Consider the following 23,050-nt stretch of genomic DNA (forward strand, 5'->3'; position numbering starts at 1 on the left):
TGTGGACGATGCGTTTGCTTCTCACATCGCTATGTTTGTAACTGGGCCTTAAAATAGACTCCATCCGTTTGTGCCTTAGCAGTAAGGAAAGCTGCACAGTAATGAATTTATATTGTATTACCTAAGGCTAATTTTAATGAAGAAAAACAAACGCTATTGGTTGCCTACTGTGCTCTGGTGGGTAGGCCTATTTAAATTTATTCTGAGGAGAGGAGTGTCTTCCTTGGTATAAAATATTTTTTTTTTGTTGGTATAAAATGCATTTTAAAGACAGACATGGCACAAATTAGTGTGGCAAACGCTGTAATTATATTTTTTATGATTGTAAAAAAAAAAAAAAAAGGAACACCTGTCATAACAAATTAGCTACGCCCGTGTATTTTCATCGAGCAAAATTGGGTGAGAATGCCTGTGACATGCTCCCTCAGATGTTTTCTCAGAGCTCTGAGCCAGCCAGCAATAGCTGATAAGTAGCTACTGTGGCCCTTAGGCCTGCAAACTGTTCATTATAGTAGGCGAGGAGGAGAGCCAACCACATAGATGGCTGTTACCAAAAGGTCAAGATTGTTTCCCCCCCTAAACAAGCGCCTGCATGAAGGGGAAAAAGGGAAAATAAGCTGGCATGACCTCAGTTTCTCTATTTCTTTGTCCACATTGCTCCTGGCCATTTACTCACATTATAAATGTGTGTTGGAGAGGATCCCCCATGCCCTTTATGATTATGCAGCGCTAGTGCATTTCATACCTTTTGAAACTAGCATGAAATTTAATTGTCTTCCTTATTAGTCCACACCTTTTTATTCCTTGAGCGTGCTGTAAAGGGTAATTTCCACCAAAATTGACTCTATGCACGAATGTTATGACCCCTGCCCTACAGAGAACCGCATGCACACACAGTTACGCAACCTGCATTGCTTTTCTGACCCCGAATCATCCCCTTATGCCTCAACCTCAAGCGAAACAATCACCTGCTCCCAACATTAGTTAACCCCATTAGCAATTCTGGGTTATGAATATGGAAATAAGGGCCTGTGCGGCGTTAGAGATAGGGCTTAGTTTCCTTGTTTGCGATTAGTGGAGAAAAGCAGCCCTCACCAGCTCAGATAATTGGAGACACTGCATAGAAATGGGCTTTAAAGGGCCACCTCATCAGCACACTATTCAAGAAGTCAGTCACTAAAAGCAGCAAAGAAGATAAAGCTACATTGTCAGCACAGTTATGAGTCATCTAGGAGTTATTAGAGCAGCTTGTCAGAGACTTTGAGCAAATGACCTACATCCAATAACAATTGTTTCTCTCATATTGAAAGGGGAATTTGTGCTATGTTGTGCTCCAGATTTTGTACTTAAACCATTACATAATTTATTTTTAAGCATATTTTAAACCTGTCCTTTTATAGTACCTGAAGTTGTATGCTTAAACTATACCACTAGTGTAACTTCAGATTTGTGTGTGTTAATTGCTTAAAGTAAAAACTGAATTCCATGATTAAAAAAAATCCAGTTTAAAGTGTGCTAGTGGTCTAATATATTTGTTTTGGTTTTCTTAGTGATATCCAGAAAAAGCTGGCCATAGACTATGGACCAGATTGGGAGTTTCTGTTTTTGAACAGCCAGTGTTACCAACTGAAAGTATATGAGTAAGTATTGACAGGATTTTCATTGCTTTTTTGATTTATATGCTGCTTTTAATCTGGCATTAATATGGAAGCCAATCCTAAAATGTGTGGTGGCGTACACAATCTGTTGTCATGATAATATCGTATTACAAAAACACACGCATTGACGGAGAAATACATTCTCATGGACTTGTCGAAGCTTTTGACAGTTATGTTTACTCTCAATAATGGAAATCCCGGAAAGCAATTGCTTGTGCAATGCGATGCACTGCCGGTAAACATAGAAACACTGGATAACAACGTTCCGAAGAATCGTTGCAAAATCAATATTTCAACCACAGGCTGGATCTTATTTTGATTTTAACTGTACTAGAACAAATTTAATCTGGACCAAACATGAACCATCTCAGTAAAGATCTAGCATTTAAAGCTCCGAGTCACCCTGGTGAAAGCCAAGCAGCTAAATCAACTTAATTTAATCAACAGAATGAGCTTCTTTTACTCTCTCCCCCTGCATCCCTATGGCCCCTGCTGGGGTAGAATCTGTTCTCTTCAGGATTACTTGCCAGCTGGAGCTTTAGAAGCCTGTGGGTGGTTGCAGTTTTGAAAGAAAATTATCAGAGATCTGCACTGCAAATACATCTTTCAGACGTTCTTGGAATCTGTGGTTTCCCCATGCCCTGATACACCAGTGTGATTAGTTAGCCATTTCGGAGGCAACATCTGAAAAGGAAAATTGCACTTCTTGTACATAAGCCAGAAAAATCTAACTGTTGTTAACTTAGACAGTATTAGATAACTATATTGCACATTGGTTGCAATTTGATTTAATTGCATGATGTCGGGATGGAGAGCTGGCTCCTATGATATTGATCGTCTTTCACTTCTGGAAATACAAACGATTTTTTCGCAAATAATTGGTGGAAAGCTATGAAAGATTATGCCAGAGCAATCAAAAAAAATGGATGAATAGCACTTTGGTGATAGGCCAATTATACAAGGCACTGTAGGTCTGTCAAGATTTAATTTCTCCACTAGGATTGCAAGGTATGTTTTTTTGTTTTTTTAAGGTCCTCCTAAAGAAAGTGATAAAGTTATGTCCTAATTTTAGCAAAGCTAGCTTGTGCGGTTCTAACTGAGCATTATTTCTAAGGCCAAGCAACTCATTACATTTTGGGGTTACACAGATATGTATATATGTGTATGTATATGGTTATGTATATGGTTATTTATATATATATATATATATATATATATATATATATACATATATATATATATATATATATATATATATATATATATATATATATATATATTTGTATTTACACTCCAGCATCCCCAGCCAAACTCATTGCCTGAGATCGTGTTAAAGGTGAAACGTATGGTTTTCAAAATATGAACGTAAAGTCAAAATGCTTATCAAAGTAAGCTAGCAAAGCAGCTGAACAGGGTAATGTTTGGATAATGATGATAATAATAATAATAATAATAATAATAATAATACTTTTAATTTATAAAGCGCTTTTCCAAATGCTCAAAGACGCTTGACAGAGACAAACAGAACAAAAAAACACAACAAAATATAGAAAGTCAATGGAGCAACCAAAACAAACAATCCCAAAAAAATGGATGAATTGAGTCTGCTCTTGTGTTATTTTCTTATCATAGTTAAAGTACTAGGACTCACTAACTCGCTGCGATACAAGAACAATGCTGCACTTCTTCTACATGGATGCTGATTTTGTTTTTGATGATTGAGCCTCGGTCTTAATGCATAATGTAATGTATGTAGCCATCACACCCCTTTTACTGCCTCTCATTGTGAAACACTGCTGACAAAATAAGTCAGCTGGCTGCTGTGTGAGAATAAAAGCCTTGACCGGCGATGCGACATTAACGAAGGGGAATAATGTTAACTGCAGCATGTCGTCTTGCAAAGCCTTAACTGTACCAAACCACAATACGAAGTTGTAAATAACAGCTTCACAGGTTATAATAGTGAAGCAATACTTGTAAATGTACTCCAAGTCATGCACGTTGTATCAGTTTCTCACACCCTCAGTCTTTTGCACAGAAACCCCTGCTGTGCTCCGTTACCTTTCGTTCCCATGCCTATTGGTGTCATCATAGGCAGCCTTCAAATGACTGAAGAGCACAATATCCACTGGCATCAACTCGATTGAAGGTCTTTTGACCTACCAGCACCCTCTCAGCAATGTACCAGTTCCCCTCCCTGCCCCCCTTTATCCTTGCTGTTCGCCTTGAACTGTGATCCTGAAAAGACCTGACATTGACAGACACATAAACCAACAGCTTTCTATAACACTCCCTCCGATGCCCTCGAGTAGCAAACTAGAAGGGCTACAGTTCCTCTCCAATAATGAAAGAGAATCATGCACTTCTTTCTCCAGCTTCTTGATCATCGGTTGAAACCATCTCACAATCGGCCTCCCTGATGTTTAGATCCCTCACGTTTGATTAAGTCCTTCTTTTCTTTTCTTTTTTTTTTGATTGGCAGTCAATATGGGAGAAAGGAGCCTGGAGCCATAACAGTTTGCCGAGTTGAAATGCTGTTTATCTTTCATATAAGTAATTGCTGTACATGTTTGCTGGGTGTGGCAAACAAAAGGTTTAAAATGCTGCCACGTGAGGATCATTTGATACAATGACCCGTGTGGAGCAACTCACTGGATTAGACTGCACTAATGGAGCAAGGAACCAGAACGAGCTGGTTACATTTGATTTGATTCACAGAAACTGGATTTGCTCCTATTTACTCTTATATAGTGCAGGCCAAACCTGTTCATGATGAAAGTGTTTCATTTCTATCTGAGGTGTCAGCTGAGATTCCTTCTTTTGTCTTTGCGAGGTCAGGTCCTTTTCCTTCAGCCTGCTGCCTTGCCTCTTGATGGTGTGGATCACTTCTCACTGGGGCTTGAAGCGTTGTCCTGTTTGTCTATGCTGAAAAAACAGTTTCTTTAAATTCATTGTTGGGCGGGGCTCAACTCTTAATTGATGTATGATTAACAGCGAGATTAGAAGGTAAGTACTGTATTTTTTTATATATATATTTTTACATTACTTCACATTTGAGCTGTTGAAGCTCACTTCCAAAAAATTCCCCCATTAAAAATCTATGTATTCCCCCTGAAATGGTCCTTCGGGTGCTGGTGGACCCTTATCACTAGTGGGGAATTTAAAAACGCAAGCTTCTGCCAGTGAATCAGAAATAAGCTTGGCAATTCAGTCAACACAGTCTGGCACGGCATGAAGGAAGACACCCCATAATGAGTTCTCAGAGGCGGAGTCCCTACCTACAGCAGAGTCTAATATTCCTCTCGTGGATTTGTTGACACTCCTCAAAGCAACTTAAATCGTAGGGCCGTGATTTATGCAAGACTGTCAGGTCAGATTGACTCAGCCTCCGCTGTCGTGTCATTAGAAAGTACAGCACTTCAGTGAGTCATGCCCGCCTCTGTGGTTCAGCTTTGACAAGAGAAGAGAGAGGGGTAACGCAGCACAAGTGACACTTCCAACTGTCTGTGGAACATCACATGGCCTTAACGGTGCATTGGGTTCTTCCAGGGAAGAAAGAGACTCTGCCCGGATAACCTAGAGGGAGCTGTTTCAAATTCAATGAAAGCCGCTGCATGGCGGGCGGTGTGGAGTCCAAGACTGTCGCGAGTGTAATATGCAGAGTCATATTTGGTGGATTTCATAACGGCTTTCTTTGTTAATGCAATTTAAAAGAGACATCCCTGATGCCCAAGATGAAGGCCTACTGCTATTAGAACATTTATGTTATGCCAGAAAGCAAACCAGACGACGGCTAACTGCAGAGAAATGCATGCAGGCACACAAATGAAATGAGAACCTTGTTTGCTTGGGTTTATCAAGGGGACAGAAAGGCAGAGGGCCATGTTGATCATAATTGGAACGTTGTTGAAACGAGTGGCTGTGCTACAATAGATGTTTATGCAGGTCCATGCCTTAGAGGATCGGCACTTTGTCACACTCAGTAGCTTTCGAATTATGATAGATGTGCACAGACACTGTTGTTGCATTAAAGCATGAAATTTAGCACTACTATTAATGTGCTGTTCATGCAATTAATTCCCTTCAAAGGGTCTGTCTGGTCATTTGTCAGGTACAGAGGGGCCAGAAAGATTGCATTCACCTGCTTGAAGATGTCAGCCTCATCTTCCAACAATGTTGCATTTCTTATTTGGAGTTTTCCTAGCAGAGGATTTTTGTTGTTGTTGTTTCAAGTGCTTTTGTGCAAGTCATTTTGCTTGCGTGAATATGCTTGTGGCTTGTAGAAGGGTTGTTTATTTATTCTTATATTAAAAAAGAAAAGCTAAGGGAGCCTGTAGCGAACTCGCCACCATGTGCGAGCAGCTCAGGCCGGCCGACTTCACTTCACTTCCAATTTGCAGTGCGAACCCAAACAGAAAACAACCTTGAAGGTGTGTAATTCTCAGGGTAGATCCCCGGTTGGCAGTCCCTCCTATAGGGAGTCCCCAGAACAGTTTGGTCCGAGAACGCCTATTGTCCACGGATGCCATTGTGCTAGTTTCTATATCAATACTTTCCAACTTCTCCACCCTGTTTGTGGCTGTCGGCCTCAAGCCCAATGGTTACTTAGATGAGACACAGCTAAGTTTGGAGAAGACTTGGTCCTCCTACTTTTAACTGGATGCCGTTACAAAGAACACAGTCCATTCATCTTCCTGTTGAATCGCCGCCTTCACGCAAACTGTGATTCAACAAAGATACTGGTCCTTTTCCTGTTAGTACCCAAAAGCATGTGGAGATTCTGCCCAATCCACAGCAGGGGCCGCCATCTGAAGTAGCAGGAGTTTTCCGTTGGTTCAGTAGACCTGTGGGTTGGCAAGGAGTGCGTGTGCGTCTGGCGGGGTCATAAAACCATCACATCTCATCAGTCTTTGTTGTGCTGCCAACTTTATAGCTTGAGAAATGGGCAAGAGCGGAGTATCTGTGGGTTGGTTGTGTTGAAACGGTCTGGGTCAACCTCGCAGAGATTTTTTTGTTTATCCAGCTTGTCATTGCACACCAGGACTTCCTGTTTCTAGTTTAGTTTTTAGATGATTTCATCATTTTTATTGTTTTAAGGACCTCTTTTCTCCTACTTTGTTAGTACTGCAGCAGCTTATGTTAGAGTTTCAATTGGTTGTTGTTGCACAGGCATACAACTTTATTCACAGAGTACATAACCCTTGAAAACAAGGAGGAAACCACAAACAGACAAAAGCCCGCCTGTGTTCATGTGTGCATTTTCGTATTCAGGGTATTTCTATGGAGTAGAGGTGACTTGTCTGATAACCTCACAGCGCAGTGTTTCACGCAGGGACTGACAACATATCTAATGAGTATCCCACAGTCAGCATGTGTGGCATTCATGTGGGTATGCAGCTGTCAATGTGCAAATTATGGACACTTATAGTGGAACAACATTCCCCGTCGTTCCTTTTAATTCGGAGAACTGGAGCCGACTAGTGTTGCACTGGTAGCTTATAAAACGGAACAAATTTGTTTGTGCGAGATGAAGTATGGATTATAGCATAAGAGATATTATGTGACTCAATTGGAGAGAAATATGTTAATCTGACGTACAACAATGTCACCATGAATTCAGATATTACAGACAAGATCTTGACAGTTAGCACAACAATAATCTCCCTTAAAGTTCTGAGGGATTTAGTTGGAACTTAAACTTGAAGCTAAAATGGACAGTGAAATTGTCTTCATGTAAACAAAAACGTGTTACAATTATATATCTAATAAGATCGAATTCAGAAACTGTTATAACTTCAAAGAATGTGTTATTACTATACTAGATGTACACATGTTTCTGCTACTACTACTTAGTAGTTCAGCTTGCTTCAATACACTGCACTTCACTCACTGACTCATTAAACATGTACTTCTGCCATGTTGAACATTCATTTTAAATACATTTGAACCCACATAGAGTTTTTTTAATTAGTTGCAACTTGATAAGCTGTCTATAATTATACATACAGTACAAACATAGTACGATTGCATAAACACAAAAAAGAGAGTCTCTTTTGCACCCTCTAAAACGCGCAGGTCTGTATTTACTGAAGAGTTCGTGGTTGCATTAGCGAAGCAGCGGTGGTTCTGATCTACTAACCTGTTGCAAGCATTTTCTGCCTGGAAATGGGGCTGAGACTTTTAGACAGTTTGACCCTTTTTATATGTATTTTGAGGAGTGGCGATGGTAGGGAGTGAATTTAAGCAAATTGTTGACATGGTTAACTCAATTTATGACACCAAAACGTCTATAATTGAGAATGATATTTAACAGCCAGAGGGAGCACATAATAACTGTCCACCCTAAGAAAGACATTTTTGCCATATGCAGAGATTTTTATTTTTATGTAACAACATAAATGTTCCATGTGAAATGTTAGATGATGACGAGATTAACCAGATATATTAATAATAGGGCACCGACACTTAGTAAGTACAGTAGCTCAAAAATGCATTAAAATGGCCATCAAAAGTATTTAGTGATTTAAAAAATAAAATAATGAATGACATTAAATAATATGAATTTACATTAAACCACCTCAGGGCACCACCACTGTTAACAAAACGAAAATGAAAGCCAATTGATGTAGTCTCGTAGAATTGTCTCATTAAGTAAATTGCACTATTTTGAACTCTGAGTAGCAACTGGAACAGGCAATTCAGTTTAAAGCCACCATGATTCTATAATTCACTTAAGTGCATTTTTTAGACATTTGAAAGACCCATTACTTACCATATCTTCCACAAAACTCAGCCTTAACCTATTTAGAGAACAAAGTAGCAGCAATAATAATGTAACATCTTGAGAGATGACTGGAAGAACTTTAAAGGATCTGCCAGAGGCTATTTGCCTCAATGCCCTTAGTGATGGCTCTAAAAACTAAATAAGCTTCAAGTTTGGCTTGTTTTGTCTCCTTTCTTTTTTGCATATAAATTGAGCCATCTTTCTGAAAGGCTCTTTCGCTTTGCATTGCTATTCTTATATTCCTGAGTAGTTTATGTGGGAAAGAGGGTCTCTGCTATGCATTCATCTTACCTTTTCATGTTGTTTCACAGAAAATATCTTGTGCACTGACTCTTGGCTCTGCATAAAGAATTCCAATGCCAAAATATGATAAGCTGTCAAGAAAGTGAACCTCCAAACACTTTACAGTATTTTATATAGACTTGCATTTGTGCTCCTCCATGTGGAAAATGAAGGTAAACTGAGAAATGGCCCACTTTGAGTATTGTCTTCTTTTAAACTGTCTCGAGCAAGATGAACTGGCATTGGGTCTTCAGCGGCCAAACTCTCCTCTAGATTACCAAGTGAAAGGAATTGCACTGTCCTAATCTCACAATGGTCATGATGATTTTTAATATTAGTTAGTTAATATGAGCTCTCAACATGGCTGCACTTTCAGTCTTTTCCTGTAGGAGAGATCCAACTGCAGAACTCTTTCACCACAGACATTAAGTGTCTGTCACCGTCACCTCCTACAGTCGTTGCTTGTATATTAGATGCATTTCTGAAAGAAAAAAAACACACTGTAGTTGTTCCGAAAATAAGAATAAGCCTTTTCTTATCTATTCCTATAACTTAATGTAAGTACAGTAACTGCATTTACAATACAGTGGTTCTAAGTCATTATAATTTAAATGAAATATTCTTTATTATTGGCTGTAATATAAATTCTACAACATAGCATGGTCACTTATATTGTGGTCAGCTGTAACCTGTAACAAGGACACAGTTGCATCTTCATGAAAGACAGTTGTTAATACCGAGAGTATCGATAAGTTCCAGAGTTAACGGTTCTGCTATCGGTACTTTAGAAGTTTCAGAAGTTTAGAAGTGTAGAGCCACGGGTCTCACACCACCCAGCACCCCCTGTGGCGGACCACAGGCTCCCCACCTTCCCTTTGGCTCCAATAATCTGTTTTACCAGATGCTCATACTCTCATGTGGTCTGCATTTGGGTCCTAAACATTGTCCTCCCGTGACAGGTTCACACAAACACTCTCCATCCATCTGATACTGGCCCGGCCCGTCTGTCAATTTTTTTTATTCAATGTGGCCCCCCCCCCCCTCACCCACCCACCCATATAACCTAATGAGTCGCAGTTGGATGACTGTGTAATATATCTAATTAACAAATGGACTGTTAAATACAACATTTAGAGTTTGGCCTTTCTTGCGATCAGTTATAATTACATTGTACGCGGCTAAAAAATAAATAGCTGAGATCAGTGAGCGAGAGAAACACTTGGGACAAAAAAACAGGAGTCAGACTATCAGAGTATAAGAGTTAAAACAAAAGTATAAATGTTCCCTTCAAAGCCCAACAAAGCTGAGTTTTCCTCACTTTTCTCAATGCTTTATTATAGTGTACATTAGAAATCACAAAGACGTATATGCTGCCTTATTGCTACCACTTGTCTAACTTCAGTAGCTTTAATTGGAAAGTAGCCAACTGAAGCTGCTGTCTGATCCGGTGAAGCGTGGAAGACTGCCCGAGGGCCTAAGTGGTTGCATCTAACATATGTACTCCGTAACAATGTACCTTCAGATCTCAGAACACCTGCCAAAAGATTGACACAGTGGTACCAACTTATTATGAGTAGCGCCGGGGCTGAATTGTCTTGACGATGACGGATCGCATGCGGCGTACAGAAAGACACGCCATGCGGCGTTCACAACCCAGACGTTGTCATTTTAGGATCTGCTGCTCGTCATAGCCTTCCAATTATTGTCAAAGATTTGATTGGTGACCCACCAAGTTTCCTCTTCCTCGTCTTTCTCATCCTTTGTTTCCTCCGCCCAGTGTCCCCCTTGCTGCGCGTCGCCATCCGTCATATTCGCGACCTGTTGAGTTGGTGATTCATATGTGCGACGTCACCACCAGCACACCGATTCCCTCCCACTCTCCTTTACTTATTTTTTTTGTATTCTTCTGCCCTTATCTTTCTTCTGTCTTTGTCTTTGTTCTCCTGGCTATTTTTTTTAACCTTATATTTCTATTGCTGTCAGTGTCTCTGCAAAGCCTTTGGGTATTTCCTCCTCCTTGTCACATTGCTCATTTGCTAAGGATAGCTGGGTAGAGTTTGTATAAATGTGCCTGTTTTGACCTTTCTGCCGTGTCCCAGTTATGTATCGCAGGCGGCAGAATGTGAAGTGTCTGTCTCGGAGACAGACTGCTAATCAACCTGCGCCTCCGTTTGCGTGTTCCTCGGCATTTCTAATCTCGGCAAACTTTCTTTTTTTTTTTTAACCCAGCGACACATTTTCTGTGTTGCCGTGCCTGCTTTTGCTTTCTCACAAGCTGCCACGTGGAGGCGAGCATCCAAGGTCAGATAGCAGTGCCCTAGCGCATAAATAGCCTAGTTTGTTGTTGTGTGTGTGTGTGTGTGTGTGTGTGTGTGTGTGTGTGTGTGTGTGTGTTTGTGTGTGTGTGTATGTGTGTGTGCAGTGCTGGCATGTCAGCAAAAGTGGGCAGGGATGGATGGCTTTGCCTTGAGGGGGCGAGAAGTACGGACATACAAAGGTACTCCCTTATGGGATTCATTTGATTGCTTTTTTTACTATGCCCCCTTCTCCTCTTCTGCTCACTATACTTCTGTTTATATGTTTTAATGCTCAGATGAGGAAGTTTTACGTTATTGAAATACCTGCTTTACCAACTCACCAAAGCACTGCTGAGTTTCTGTTAAACTATGTTGACCATGCAGCAGTTTTGTAAGGTCTCAACTGGTCATGCTGGAGTGAGCTAAAGGTGTTGAGTATCCCTGAAGAGGTCAAGGATAGCTGTGAAGAACCTTTTAACCAATTCTTAGCTCTTCTATTGTGAAGAGAGGGGAAAGACCACAAGTCTATAGCCATGCTAGCATTTTTGTGAGCTTGTACTGAGGCACAGTGTTTTTCCTAAATGGTCATGCTGTGTACACTTGCCTGGCATGCTCATAAGGACATTGCTAATATAATAATGTTCGCCATATATGGTATAATGTTGACCATATTCACAATCTTGTTCACTTAGTTCAGTGGAGCCTAATGGGAGTGTTGTTTGTTTTCTTTTTCTTTTGATGAGGCTAGATGAAAAGTTTCATGGCAATCCAACCATTCATTTCCTTCAAAGTCACAAGTGTGTGCGTGCGTGTGCGTGTGTGTGTGTGTGAGAGCACCCTGTGCCAATCCAATAAACAGATGCTAACTGTAAGCAACAATGTATGGCGGTGCTACAGAAAACATCAAAGAGTCATCAAGTTAGGAGATGGAGATGGACCACTAACATTGATGCTAACGTGGTTGTTAGGTATGTAGTTACAGAATAAACTAATAGAACAATAACAAAAAAGGAACCTTGCTGCACTGTGTCACATTTACTGGAGGGGAATGGATGTTCAATAGGCTTAGTCATGGTGAGACCTATTTAATTCTACTCCGAGCTGAACTGCTTACTCTGCAGTCAAAAGAAGATGCTTCTGTTATTTTCCCCCTCGCCCGTATATGTGACGGATGGGGGGAGGGCTAGTGATGCGTCCTTTCGTGTCGAGGCTTCGATGCGCGTGTCGAGTAATCAGGTAGATTTTGGTGAAGCGCGTATCGAGGCTTGTGTCGATGACGTATGCGGTGACGTTCGAAGCCTCGCGGGCCGGCCGTACCACGTGACTGATTCAGAAAATGGTTCGTGGGTTTGCCGTGCGATTTGAAATATAAGGGGCAGCGAAACTCAATGGATTCCCCCCTTCCTCTCTGTACCCAGCTTCATCTGTGTCTGTGAAAGGGTATTTTATAAAGCAGGCGAAATAGTCTCAAAAAGCCCAGCACTGTGGAAAAGTTTGTATTTTTATTTAAAAAAATATTGGACACATCAACATGGACTAACGGAGCCAAGGCTCGAATCACCGATCCTCTGACTGAAAGTCGGATATTCTAACCACTGACCCACAGTCACATCACAACCCTCTCTCAATTGGTGTCGAGTTTTGATTTTGACCCCGCCATTATATCATAAAGATAGACACACTATTAATAAGTTAATAATTGATGTATTGGCGTCACAAACATAATTTATTCAATTTAAAGCTTCACACACCAAAGCCATGTTGTCGTTATGATCACTGCCTGTTTCACATGTATTGTCCACTTGGTGGCGCAGTAGAGCAGATGAAGCTCCATGAAGCTTCGGTACATGAGCGAACCAATTGGATGGAAAGCTTCAAAGCTTCAGGAAGCTTCATCTCGCCATCACTCGGGAAGGCCATCCCTGTTCAAACATACAGTAGACATGAAAGAATATATACCTTCAGTATATGGAAGTCTCTGAAATGAGAAGCATTTAAAAAAAATCCTCAAACAAGAAGACGTCGCCGGCCATTCACTTACCTCTCCCACTATCCTCTGATGTTCATCATTGTCTTTTCTTTCATCTTGCTTTTCTCTCGTACAGCTTTTGATCCCCCCTGCACTTCTCAGCCCACACCTACTTACGCTGCAGCCATTTTTCTTCTCCAGTCTGCATTTTCTCATTCACTCTATCTCTATCTCGCTCTTGTGGTTGTCTGGACATCCTCTGCTTTATTATAGCAGTCTGTGTGATGGTGCCTTGCTGCCTTTCCCACTTTCTGTTTCGCCATCAAGGTCTTTGATCAGTTTGTTACTGAAGCTAGTGGTCGTGCCTCTGCTCTCCAGTCATATCCCCACTTAGCGATGGTCTCTACTAATTGCTAACTCCTTTAGAGTCACTTTTACCTTTTGTAGAGGAGCTGTGGGTGGCAGGCTAACTGGTAGCTCCTTCGGTTCCAGTCGGTCACCGCTAAGCCAAGACCGTCTCACTGTTCAATAATTCTGCTTCGCAAATCACAGCTTTAGTACTTGACTTGCCTGTTGAGAAAGTTTTGTTTTTCTTAGAGCCTTTTGTGGCCCTTTTTCAAAAGCTATACTAGCAGTTTTATTAGTGACTTAGGACAACATTGACAAACTACTACCGTATGAAGTGCATTTGGCTAATGCATTCACAAACAGTTGCCTATTCACACACCCATTCATTTGTTGTTTATGGCCACCTATGTTTATGGCAAATGTGAATCCAATATGACTCTCTGCCGCTAAATACTGAATACGAAAAAATAAATAAATAACCAAACAGAAAATTGAGAGCTGTAAGAATTGATAACAAAACAAAAAACCTGATAGTTGCTGGCAGTAAAACCAAAAGCTGAAATATTCTTCACAGATCGTTTGAGTTCAGAGGCATTTCATTCTTAAATATAAAAATATAGCATGGAGCAGCTTTAGTAGGAGTCCACAACATTTTTGACATGAATTGCTTATATCTGGAGCATATACACACCCATAACAACAATTCGGTGATAAACTAAAATCAGCCTAAACAATGAACCAAAAATAATATTATAAAATACCTTAAATTTGGCCAATGGTTTTGTCAATGCTGATGTATATTGGTTTAGTGTTTCTTCAATGACAACATGAAATGGCAAAAAACGAAGCAGGAAAAGTAGAACCACCATGGATTAAACCGTGTGTGCCAGTTTACTCAATGTGGATGTTGTGTTTTCTTTTCCCCCTGCAGGTATACTTACACCCTGTGTCCATTCAATCAAGTCACACAAAAGAGCTTCGCAGGAACTGAGGTCTCATTAGGGTAAGTACCTCCGTCGTCTTGCCTTTAGTCTCCACAGATAAAATCCCAAACAATGACCAGTGTCCGTATCCCAGGGTCATGATATATTACAAATGCAATACCTAATATGAGTGATACTTTATCCAAAGAGCTTTGTGACATTTAGTCCATAGCAGAAGACATTCACACAGTTAAGGCTCTTTTCAAAAACAGCTTTAGGAATCCGATTTTCTTTTTGACTAATTAGATAAATTCACATGGACACATTTCTTCATTTCATGAATGGACCTGAAACAAATCCCACCACTCATTCTTGCAGTGCGCACACAAAGTTACCCAAAGATCAATATTTGCGCTATTGACTTTTTTGAATTGTTATTCCATCTCCGTTAGGCTCCATATGCCCTTTAATCAATCGCTAACATATCTCTATTATAGTTTTAATACCTTTTGATCAATGACAAACAGGGGGCAGGTTTCATATACTGCTGGGGTTTTATTTCCTCAGCCTCGAAGGGTTTCAATTTCATCTAAAGGATTATACTCTGGCCTTTTACCATCCCCTTGGGATTGGCTGTGTTGAATGCTCGACATTGGTGTGTATCAAAATGCCTACGACGTGCTATGAAAGATGTGACACATAGAAGGAAATCAAAGGGTCACACGATTATTATTATTTTTTTTTTCATTCTTCCTGACCCAAGAGTGTCAATATACTGTTTGTAAATGAAGTTGCTCTAAACTATCAGCAAAAACACTACCTAGTATATATTATAACTTTCTTGGTCAAACATGGGATCGTAATTATTTTCTACACACTGAGTTTGAAACGATGGCTGTCATTTTTCTGCTGGGTTTTTGCTCATCACATAACAGTTGAAACATCACAAGAAAAAGTAAATGCATCATACTGATTTTGAAAAAGAAAAGGTTTTTCTCTTAGAATTAGATTTGAGGTGATAATTATGGGATGTCACCTTGCTGTCCTTTTCCACTCTCTCGTTGGCCTTAACCGTCAGTGATCCGACACTTTTAATTATAGATTTTAATTAAAATTATAGAAACCATTCCATCAACATTGAAACTTCTCTGGAACAAAAGCTCTTATGAATCGCTGCAACTTAAAAAGGCATAAATGACCTGTCAAAACATTTGTTCTTTGAGATTTGATGCTATTACGTTGTACTCGTCTTCCTTTGGCAGTTGAAGTGAGACCTTAAAGATAATTAGTTAGCAATTATCTCTTTCTGTATGTGTAGTTTTGCTTTCAAATGGCAACTTAATTGGAATCTAAAGCAGGCTGTATGTTTTTTTTCTTTGCACCGCCACCTCCCACACTACCCACTCACTTTTGGAGCGGGAAGTGCAATGCTTCACCATGTTTTTAGCGCAGGAAAGAGGAAGAACAGAATGCTAACTGAGTAATGTGACCCCAACGCTTCTGCCTGCCTGTCACTCATGATGGTATGGAAGGGCAGAAGGACCAAACATAACCAATGGTCAACACACATCTCCGTTTCGTGTGAGTTGGTCACTGTTTGGAACAAAATCGCTGCCAAACAGACCTCGAAGGAATGATTTCAAGTATATAATAAACTGTATATGTTTTCCAAATGAAATGCTTTAGAAATGACTTGTTAGATAGGACAGAATGCAACAGAACAAGATGGCCATGTTCCTTTCCTGCGAGAGGAGGATGTTAGATTTTATATTTACCTCATTGCGATAATGGAGGAATAATGCGAGTGTGTGTTTGATCACATGCAGACAACAACCCCTCATTGGTATGTTCTGGGTGTAGGCCAGTGGTGCGGCACGATATGATGTACTACACTGTTTTCAGAGAGTGTGCGGCGAAGGTATATATGGAATGGTTTTAGGGAAGAAGGGGGAGGGGAGCTACATATGAATCAGAGCTTGCACGCTGGGGATAAAGTTCATTTTTTATCCAGACAGACCATCAGTCAGCCCTCGCAGGGTATGGCTGGGCCTCCTGATATCAATCTGCATGCAGGCATCCTCCTTCTCCCCAGAGGGGGTGAGGGGGGCACTTTGATTTAAACGGCAGCATTTATCACACCTGCTCCAGCATTCTAAAGGACAACCATGAGCGGAGGGAGAGGGGAAAGAGAAGGAGAAACAGCATTAACATGTGTGGCCTGTCGGTGAAAGTCTGGAGCTGGAGCTGTGGCGATGACATTGCTAACGCTCGCTTGTACCAGTTCGGCTAATTTGGTTTAGTTATGTGATATTTCCGCAGCGTTAAACGGGGTGGGGTTGCTGCAGAATTTCGATTACGACTCTTGGCCAGCGCTGCGTTTGTGAAGCGTCAACGCTCATAAAAGTTGAAGTTGTTCCCTTGTCCCTAACCCTCCTTCATGCTTGGTTTTGCAACATAGTTGGCGTTAGACCATTAACTTTCCAAATGTTCCTAAGAAACAGTAAATCAGCCTGGGCACACTTCCTTTTGTAACTGCTTGCTTTTATATTATGGCCACACACACATGGTCATAAAGATTTCATAAGGCCCAGCAGTCATACTGTATGCTCCCAATTATCCGTAAATGTAGATATTATACAACTCGCATTCACTTCCTGAATTGCAATGTCTCAGTTTTCCATTTGGCTTTTCTGCCTTTTGGTCTCAGCAGCTCAACCGCTTCCTGAAATGGCTATTGTAACAATAACATCAGCCGCGATAATGATAATAGAGTAGAAGAAAATGCTTGCATTGCGACAAACACCATCCCGCTGTGACAGCGTCATCCATCTTCATAATGTCCCTTCTAACCCGCTCCCTTCCCGAGGCAGACATGGCGGGTACATTGACAAGACAGCAAACAAAGGTTTACTAAATCCCCTCCACCTGAAAAGACAAATATATACACTCACACGTATATCAGGGATTTACGTCACATGGCGTGTTCTGTTTACCGTCCTGTGTTTATGAGCTGCTATAACATAGCATTGATTTAAGTCTTTGTTGGAGGAAGAATCGACACACGTACTGTACACGCAAACACGACATTGATCTCCCTTTGTCAGCGGCCTGTCACATTCGTTTCCTTCAAGCCTCCGTGGTATTGATGTTTATCTGCAATATCCCCATTGGAGTGTGTATGCTAATAATGATAGTAAATAATGATGTGCTGAAGCTCATAGTGTTTGCTGTCTGTCACAGTCATCTCTGAGGCCTCGGATTGAAGTGGATTTTGGATGTGGTGGGTGAGGGTCGTCTTGAAAGTTCTTAATTAAATGAAAAGATATTGCATACTTTTCAGTTGTCAAGTATTTTAATTCACACAGGAGTATACAATAAAAGGATTTACCATACAGACTATTTATTAAATTACCTAAAAACATGCTGTAAGTGTGATGAATGTCATTATCGAGATATGAAACAACCTATATTGTGATAGAACAGTTTGGTAATTCACTTTGTTGCTTTGAGTAGAATATAAATACCACTAATTTGTGTTTTTTAAGTATGGAGCTAGAACCGAGCAGTTAGCTTCGCTTAGCATTAAGACTGACAGCAGGAGAAACAGCCAGGCTGGCCCTTTTTAAAATGTAAAAATCCACCTACCAGCACCTTAAAAGCTCATTTATTGTTTGATCTCATTTGTTTAATCCGTAAAAACAACAATTTGAGGTGTAAGGAGGAGTTATGTGCCACACATTTATTTTGGCCAAGGAGCAGTGACTTCAGATAACACCCTCCTGTTCCTAGATCTGTACTAATCTTCATATCTAACTGCAAGAAAATGAATTGGCATGTATCCGAATATGTTTAGCTATTGTGTGAAAGCACTTATTGTCGCATTTCTTATAGTTGATCCACTGTTAATTTTTTTTCATCTTAATTTAGCTTTCACTTTTAGTTTTCTCTTAACTACCTAAAATTATGCTTCACACTTGCCAATTGAAACATTGCACGGCCCAAAAGAAAGAACAGTTCACTCCATGTGCATAATTATAGAGACATATTTTTCTAAGAGTCAAAACTGAAGAAGAAATGTTGTGTGTCTGTGATAACACGATGGAACGAAGAAACATGTTATTTATTTTGACGCCTGCAACTTGTCCTTAATAGTCCAATAATAAGTGACAAGTACTTTGTCATGCAATCTACAGCTGATTGGTGCTCGTGCGTCAGAGGTCCGTATCGGAAAAATAAATGCTTTAATATCACAAAAGCAGCATTAAACATCGGGCCAAAAAAGAAAATGGAGGAAAACAAAGTGACAACATGTTCATGTTTTCAAAGAGGAAAGTAACAAACACCATAAAATAAACCTCAGGAGCATAATTGGTGCGACAAAGGATAGAATAAAGTGAAATTGGCAAAAACATGGAGTGTGCAGTCAACTACAAACAAGAAACAGGTTTATACCCCAGCCATGCAATCAAATATATAACGCACAAGACCAGCAGTCGTTTCCAGTTAACTGTGAGCACCCAATATATAACCTAATTTTAATTTCTCTCAAATGACTCTAATGGCTTAAACACATGCAGCACCACAGCTCACCATCAGTCGGATCCATTTAAGTTTTAAAACTCAAGTCCCCAGGAAGTACAGTCAACATCCAGTAATTGGCTTCGCGTTCAAGTCATTTCCTGCTAACAACCACAACAACTATAGAAAAGGACTCCTTTAAGTGTGCCCTCACAACAGCGCTTGTCCATAATAACCTTTCACCACGAGCCATAAGTGCATTTGAAATATTTATGTTGCCCTTTTCAAATTTAGCTGAGGATAAACACATCAGCTGCAATGACGTGGAACAGTCTGAACTCAGACAAGAACAAAAAGTGACACATGGTTTGATATCCGAAACATTTCATTCTGTATATTAAGCCAAGGGTATTTTAGGCCAACAGGGAAGCTGTAAGAATCAAATATTGTTGCAGCAAGAAAAAAAACGGAAAAGAAAAATAGTAGATTTCTATGAGTATAATTTCTGAGTATACTGTAAGTATAATAGCATCTCCATGGCAAGATGAAACATATTTTGACTCTAGAGGAGGGGGGCATGATTTAAATGTATCTGCGGACCAGGAAAGGATCCGTTGAAAGGTCATCCAATGAGTTTTTGTTTTGGGACTCCAGGGAAATCAGGTGGCTGCGATGTTGAGGGTCACATGGTCGGCGTGCGTCGCCCCGCAAAGTTGAAGGAGCTAGGCTTTCTGTTATGCTGGGGTCAAACTGCTCTGCACTCGTCATCATCAAGAGAACACAGGGAGAGAGGAAAAAGGGATTTTTTAAATTGTGCAGGGCCTGGCGAGTACACGCGGTATTTGACAGTACAAGCTTGAAATAACCCCCAACATCCAAATCTGATCGGATGGACAAAAAGAGGAACACTAACTCCAAGGCACTGCTTAGCGGGTTGAATATATAAACCATGAAAGAATAGCGAAGGACTTCAAACAGAAGAAGATTTATGGCTCCGATTGTGAAGTTTTCAAACAGGAAATGTATATCCTCGGAAAGGGAGAAATATTCTGTAGTAATTTCATGACTGAAGCAGATGCAGCGGCTCCAGAGGAAGGCACAGTGCTGCTGTGTGACCAAGGCGAGGGAGGAAAGAAAAGGGGTATTGTGAAAGAACATAAAAAAAGGCTATTAGTGTTGTCTGCAGGTTTATATCGCTCACTATTCAAACCCACAGGTCTCCCTTGAACTGCTTTATTGAACAGCAGATTTTCAAACAGAAAACAGTAGAGAAGTAAGGTAGCCTAGCAACATTGAAACCACAGTGAATGACTGTGTGCCCACTGCAAAGGAGCCCAGCAGTTGAATTGATAGCGCAGAGCAACCCCAGAGAGAGTGGGATACGCCGGCCACCGGTGAAAATACAGATAGGTTTGGCTGTTTCTAACTGTAGACGTACACAAGGCGTTTTGCTTGAGCTACACGCACAGATACAGCATGACAAGGTTCTCTCTCATGTGCTTTAGGCAAATGCAGTATACCGTACTTGTAACCCTAAAAAAAATCAAAGTCCCGAGTGTAATAGAGGTGCAGCGATGTGAATGCCTCCAGGCTGTCGATGTCCTTTGAGGGGCCGGAGAATGAGTGGCTTAGCTGAGCAAATTTACTGGCAAATGCCCAAGAAAGAAGACCATGGAAATATGCTCATTTGATCAATAAGAGTCAATTCCTTATGAGAGCAGCTGAAAAGCCCATTGTTTTAAAAAAGTTCTGACAGAGAATATATCATGTCCCTTTTCCTTTTAAAGATTAATCACCGTTCACTTGCAGTTTTCATGTATAAATAGGAGAAAAGCACTGTGGCTAATTATTTTGATAGGTTGCCATTTTATTGCACCGCAATTGCGAGGGAGCTCTAAGATTAACACAAGCAGGTTACAAATGAGCACAAAGAAAATGAATGTGCTTGAGATTTAATCAGGGAATGATACACTTCAACACCTCTTGACAAAATATCCTCACGTAGGTGTGGCAGTTATGGGCTAAAAATACCGCACAATCTGGCATCTTAACAAGGTTGATATTTGGAAAAAAAGTGTTCAGCTTTTACTAACTTTGTGTGATTTGCGAGTCATATGCTTGATTCTAGATGGCCATGACATTGTGAATATTTGTGTGTGTTGGAATGAGAAGATGCAAAATGAGACGAGCCTTCTGTGTGCGCCCTGTTGACTTTAGTCGTTTCGTCACGTCTGTTTCTATTCTCGTGCATCGACGAGCTCCGACGCCTATTCAGCATGCTCAATTGCCCGAAAAGCCGCCAAACGGTGGGCGATGCGGTTTGATATGGCGTGTGCCCGCTTTTCGCAATCAGCGTACTGCCACGCCCCCTTTTCTCTATAACAGGAACTATGTTTGCCTTGAGGTTTATTATTGAGAAAGCGGTGACGTTGTGGTAAATGAGAAAAGCATTGCCCCTTAATTAAATATCAAATCAAATCAACTATTGTAGAAATTGAGACAATAGTGTCGGATAGTGTTTCCACCGGAGTGACAATGATGAAACAAAGGGAAAAAAACCACAGCAGAATAAATATAAGGAAACAGGTGGAGGAGGAGGACAACCTGTCAGCCCAAATTGAGACGCTCCGCAGTCAAATATGGACAAATATCCATAAGTGGGATATCTCCGAGAACCGAGGGTGAAAGTGATGACATCCAGGAAGGCCTTTCACCCAGAGGTAATTATTTCATAATTGCATTAGAGCTGTATCACATTGTTCGAAGCTTCATTACGTTGACATGATTCATTCAAATTCTAAATCAACATATGAATGCTGCTCAGCTTTTCTTTTTTCACACCATTCTGTGTATCTGCACAATGTAATGTAAAGACCAGGCTCCACTTAATATTATGAGTATTATACAACGTGTAGAATTACATTTCAGTGGTGCCGGCATTGTTCCAAGTCCTGTGATCCAAACATTTCCAATAACTCCATAGTGTTGTAAAGTCCACAAGTCAACATTTATTGGAAACAATATTCTGCTTCAACCTGTATTTGTTGGCATTTAGCTTTTCAAAAATATTTTCACTTTGGCTCTCTCGCTCGCCGGCACGCTCCGGTATTGACTGGGCAGAAATCTAACGTCACCATAAATCACTTTTATACCCACAATAACATCAAACATAGCCATTTGTTTGTGACGCTGTCATATATATGACCACAAACTTAATTCAATGGCCTCAATTGAAGACTTATTGAATATATACTTTTATGTAAGAATGAGATGGCTGTAATTTTAACATAGTGCTAGTGTACTTACATTATAGACACATTATCTCGCTATTCTGATTTAATTTGTAATCAAATGACATGGAAAACAAGCACACCACCTTTCTAGTCATATTTTTGTTTGTGGTAAATTGATTAATTGCTTTGTTTGTTGCTTTACTGTGAACTGGTTGCCCTTTTTTTCTTCACTGTTTTGATGGGCATTTGCTATTTAGTTTTTTATTTTACTATAAAAAGAACAAATGTATCTAAGCCATAATGATTTAACCTATAGAGTAGCGACCATTCGACTGGGACAAGTGCATAATTATACATTTAAGTGTTCTACTTGTGCTCATTTTCAAACTGTCAAGGTCATCCGCTGGAGTGCCATTAGTGCAGAGAGGGCCCCTCTGTACCTGGTAACCTGGCGCCCACTTAATGCCCAATGCTGAAGAGGAGGAGCATGCCACGCTGTACCAGTGTAGCCACCGGCAGCCAGGCAGATGCATTTATACAACACACTCACTATCATAGTAAGAGTGATGCCTGTGTGTGTGTGTGTGTGTGTGTGTGTGTGTGTGTGTGTGTGTGTGTGTGTGTGTGTGCTTTACGGCCCCTGCATCTACCAGCCCACACTTTATCTGGCATCAAGGCGAAGGGGTAATGAATCGTGTGTGTCTGAGGAGAGGGTTAAAGGGGGAGGGAGTGGAGGATGAGGGGGGGAGGAAGATGACACTGTGAACCCCTGATGGCCTTTCTGCTGGGTAGCCATGGCAACATCTAGCCCAGTCGTTAATGAGGCACAAGTGAGCTGTTAACAGAATACTGATTTGGTTTTGACATCAGCCCTGATTCCTAACTGTCTGTAGGTGTTGATGAAACACGCACCCTGAGTTTGTTTATAACCGCACGTGAAATTGGCGCCGGCATTCTGTTCATGCGGAATCCATCCACGATGCTGTCTGCAATTTCTATATTGACCTGTTGAAGATTTATTTATACCCCCACATAAAC

At 40.6% G+C, this 23,050-nt stretch overlaps 1 protein-coding gene across 1 annotated transcript in view; it reads left to right on the plus strand.

Annotated features, from left to right (window-relative positions):
* Positions 1-23,050, plus strand: part of LOC306734112 (glucosidase 2 subunit beta-like) — a gene marked incomplete at its 5' end in the record, with an annotated part of 107,554 nt that overhangs the window by 73,210 nt on the left and 11,294 nt on the right. The window contains 2 exons of the mRNA XM_079215445.1: positions 1,551-1,640; positions 14,270-14,341. Coding sequence (XP_079071571.1) covers positions 1,551-1,640; positions 14,270-14,341 — 162 coding nt within the window. The remainder of the gene's footprint in view (positions 1-1,550; positions 1,641-14,269; positions 14,342-23,050) is intronic.

The sequence above is a fragment of the Taurulus bubalis genome, assembly GCF_910589615.1.
Source record: "Taurulus bubalis genome assembly, chromosome: 3".
Lineage (NCBI taxonomy): Eukaryota > Metazoa > Chordata > Actinopteri > Perciformes > Cottidae > Taurulus > Taurulus bubalis.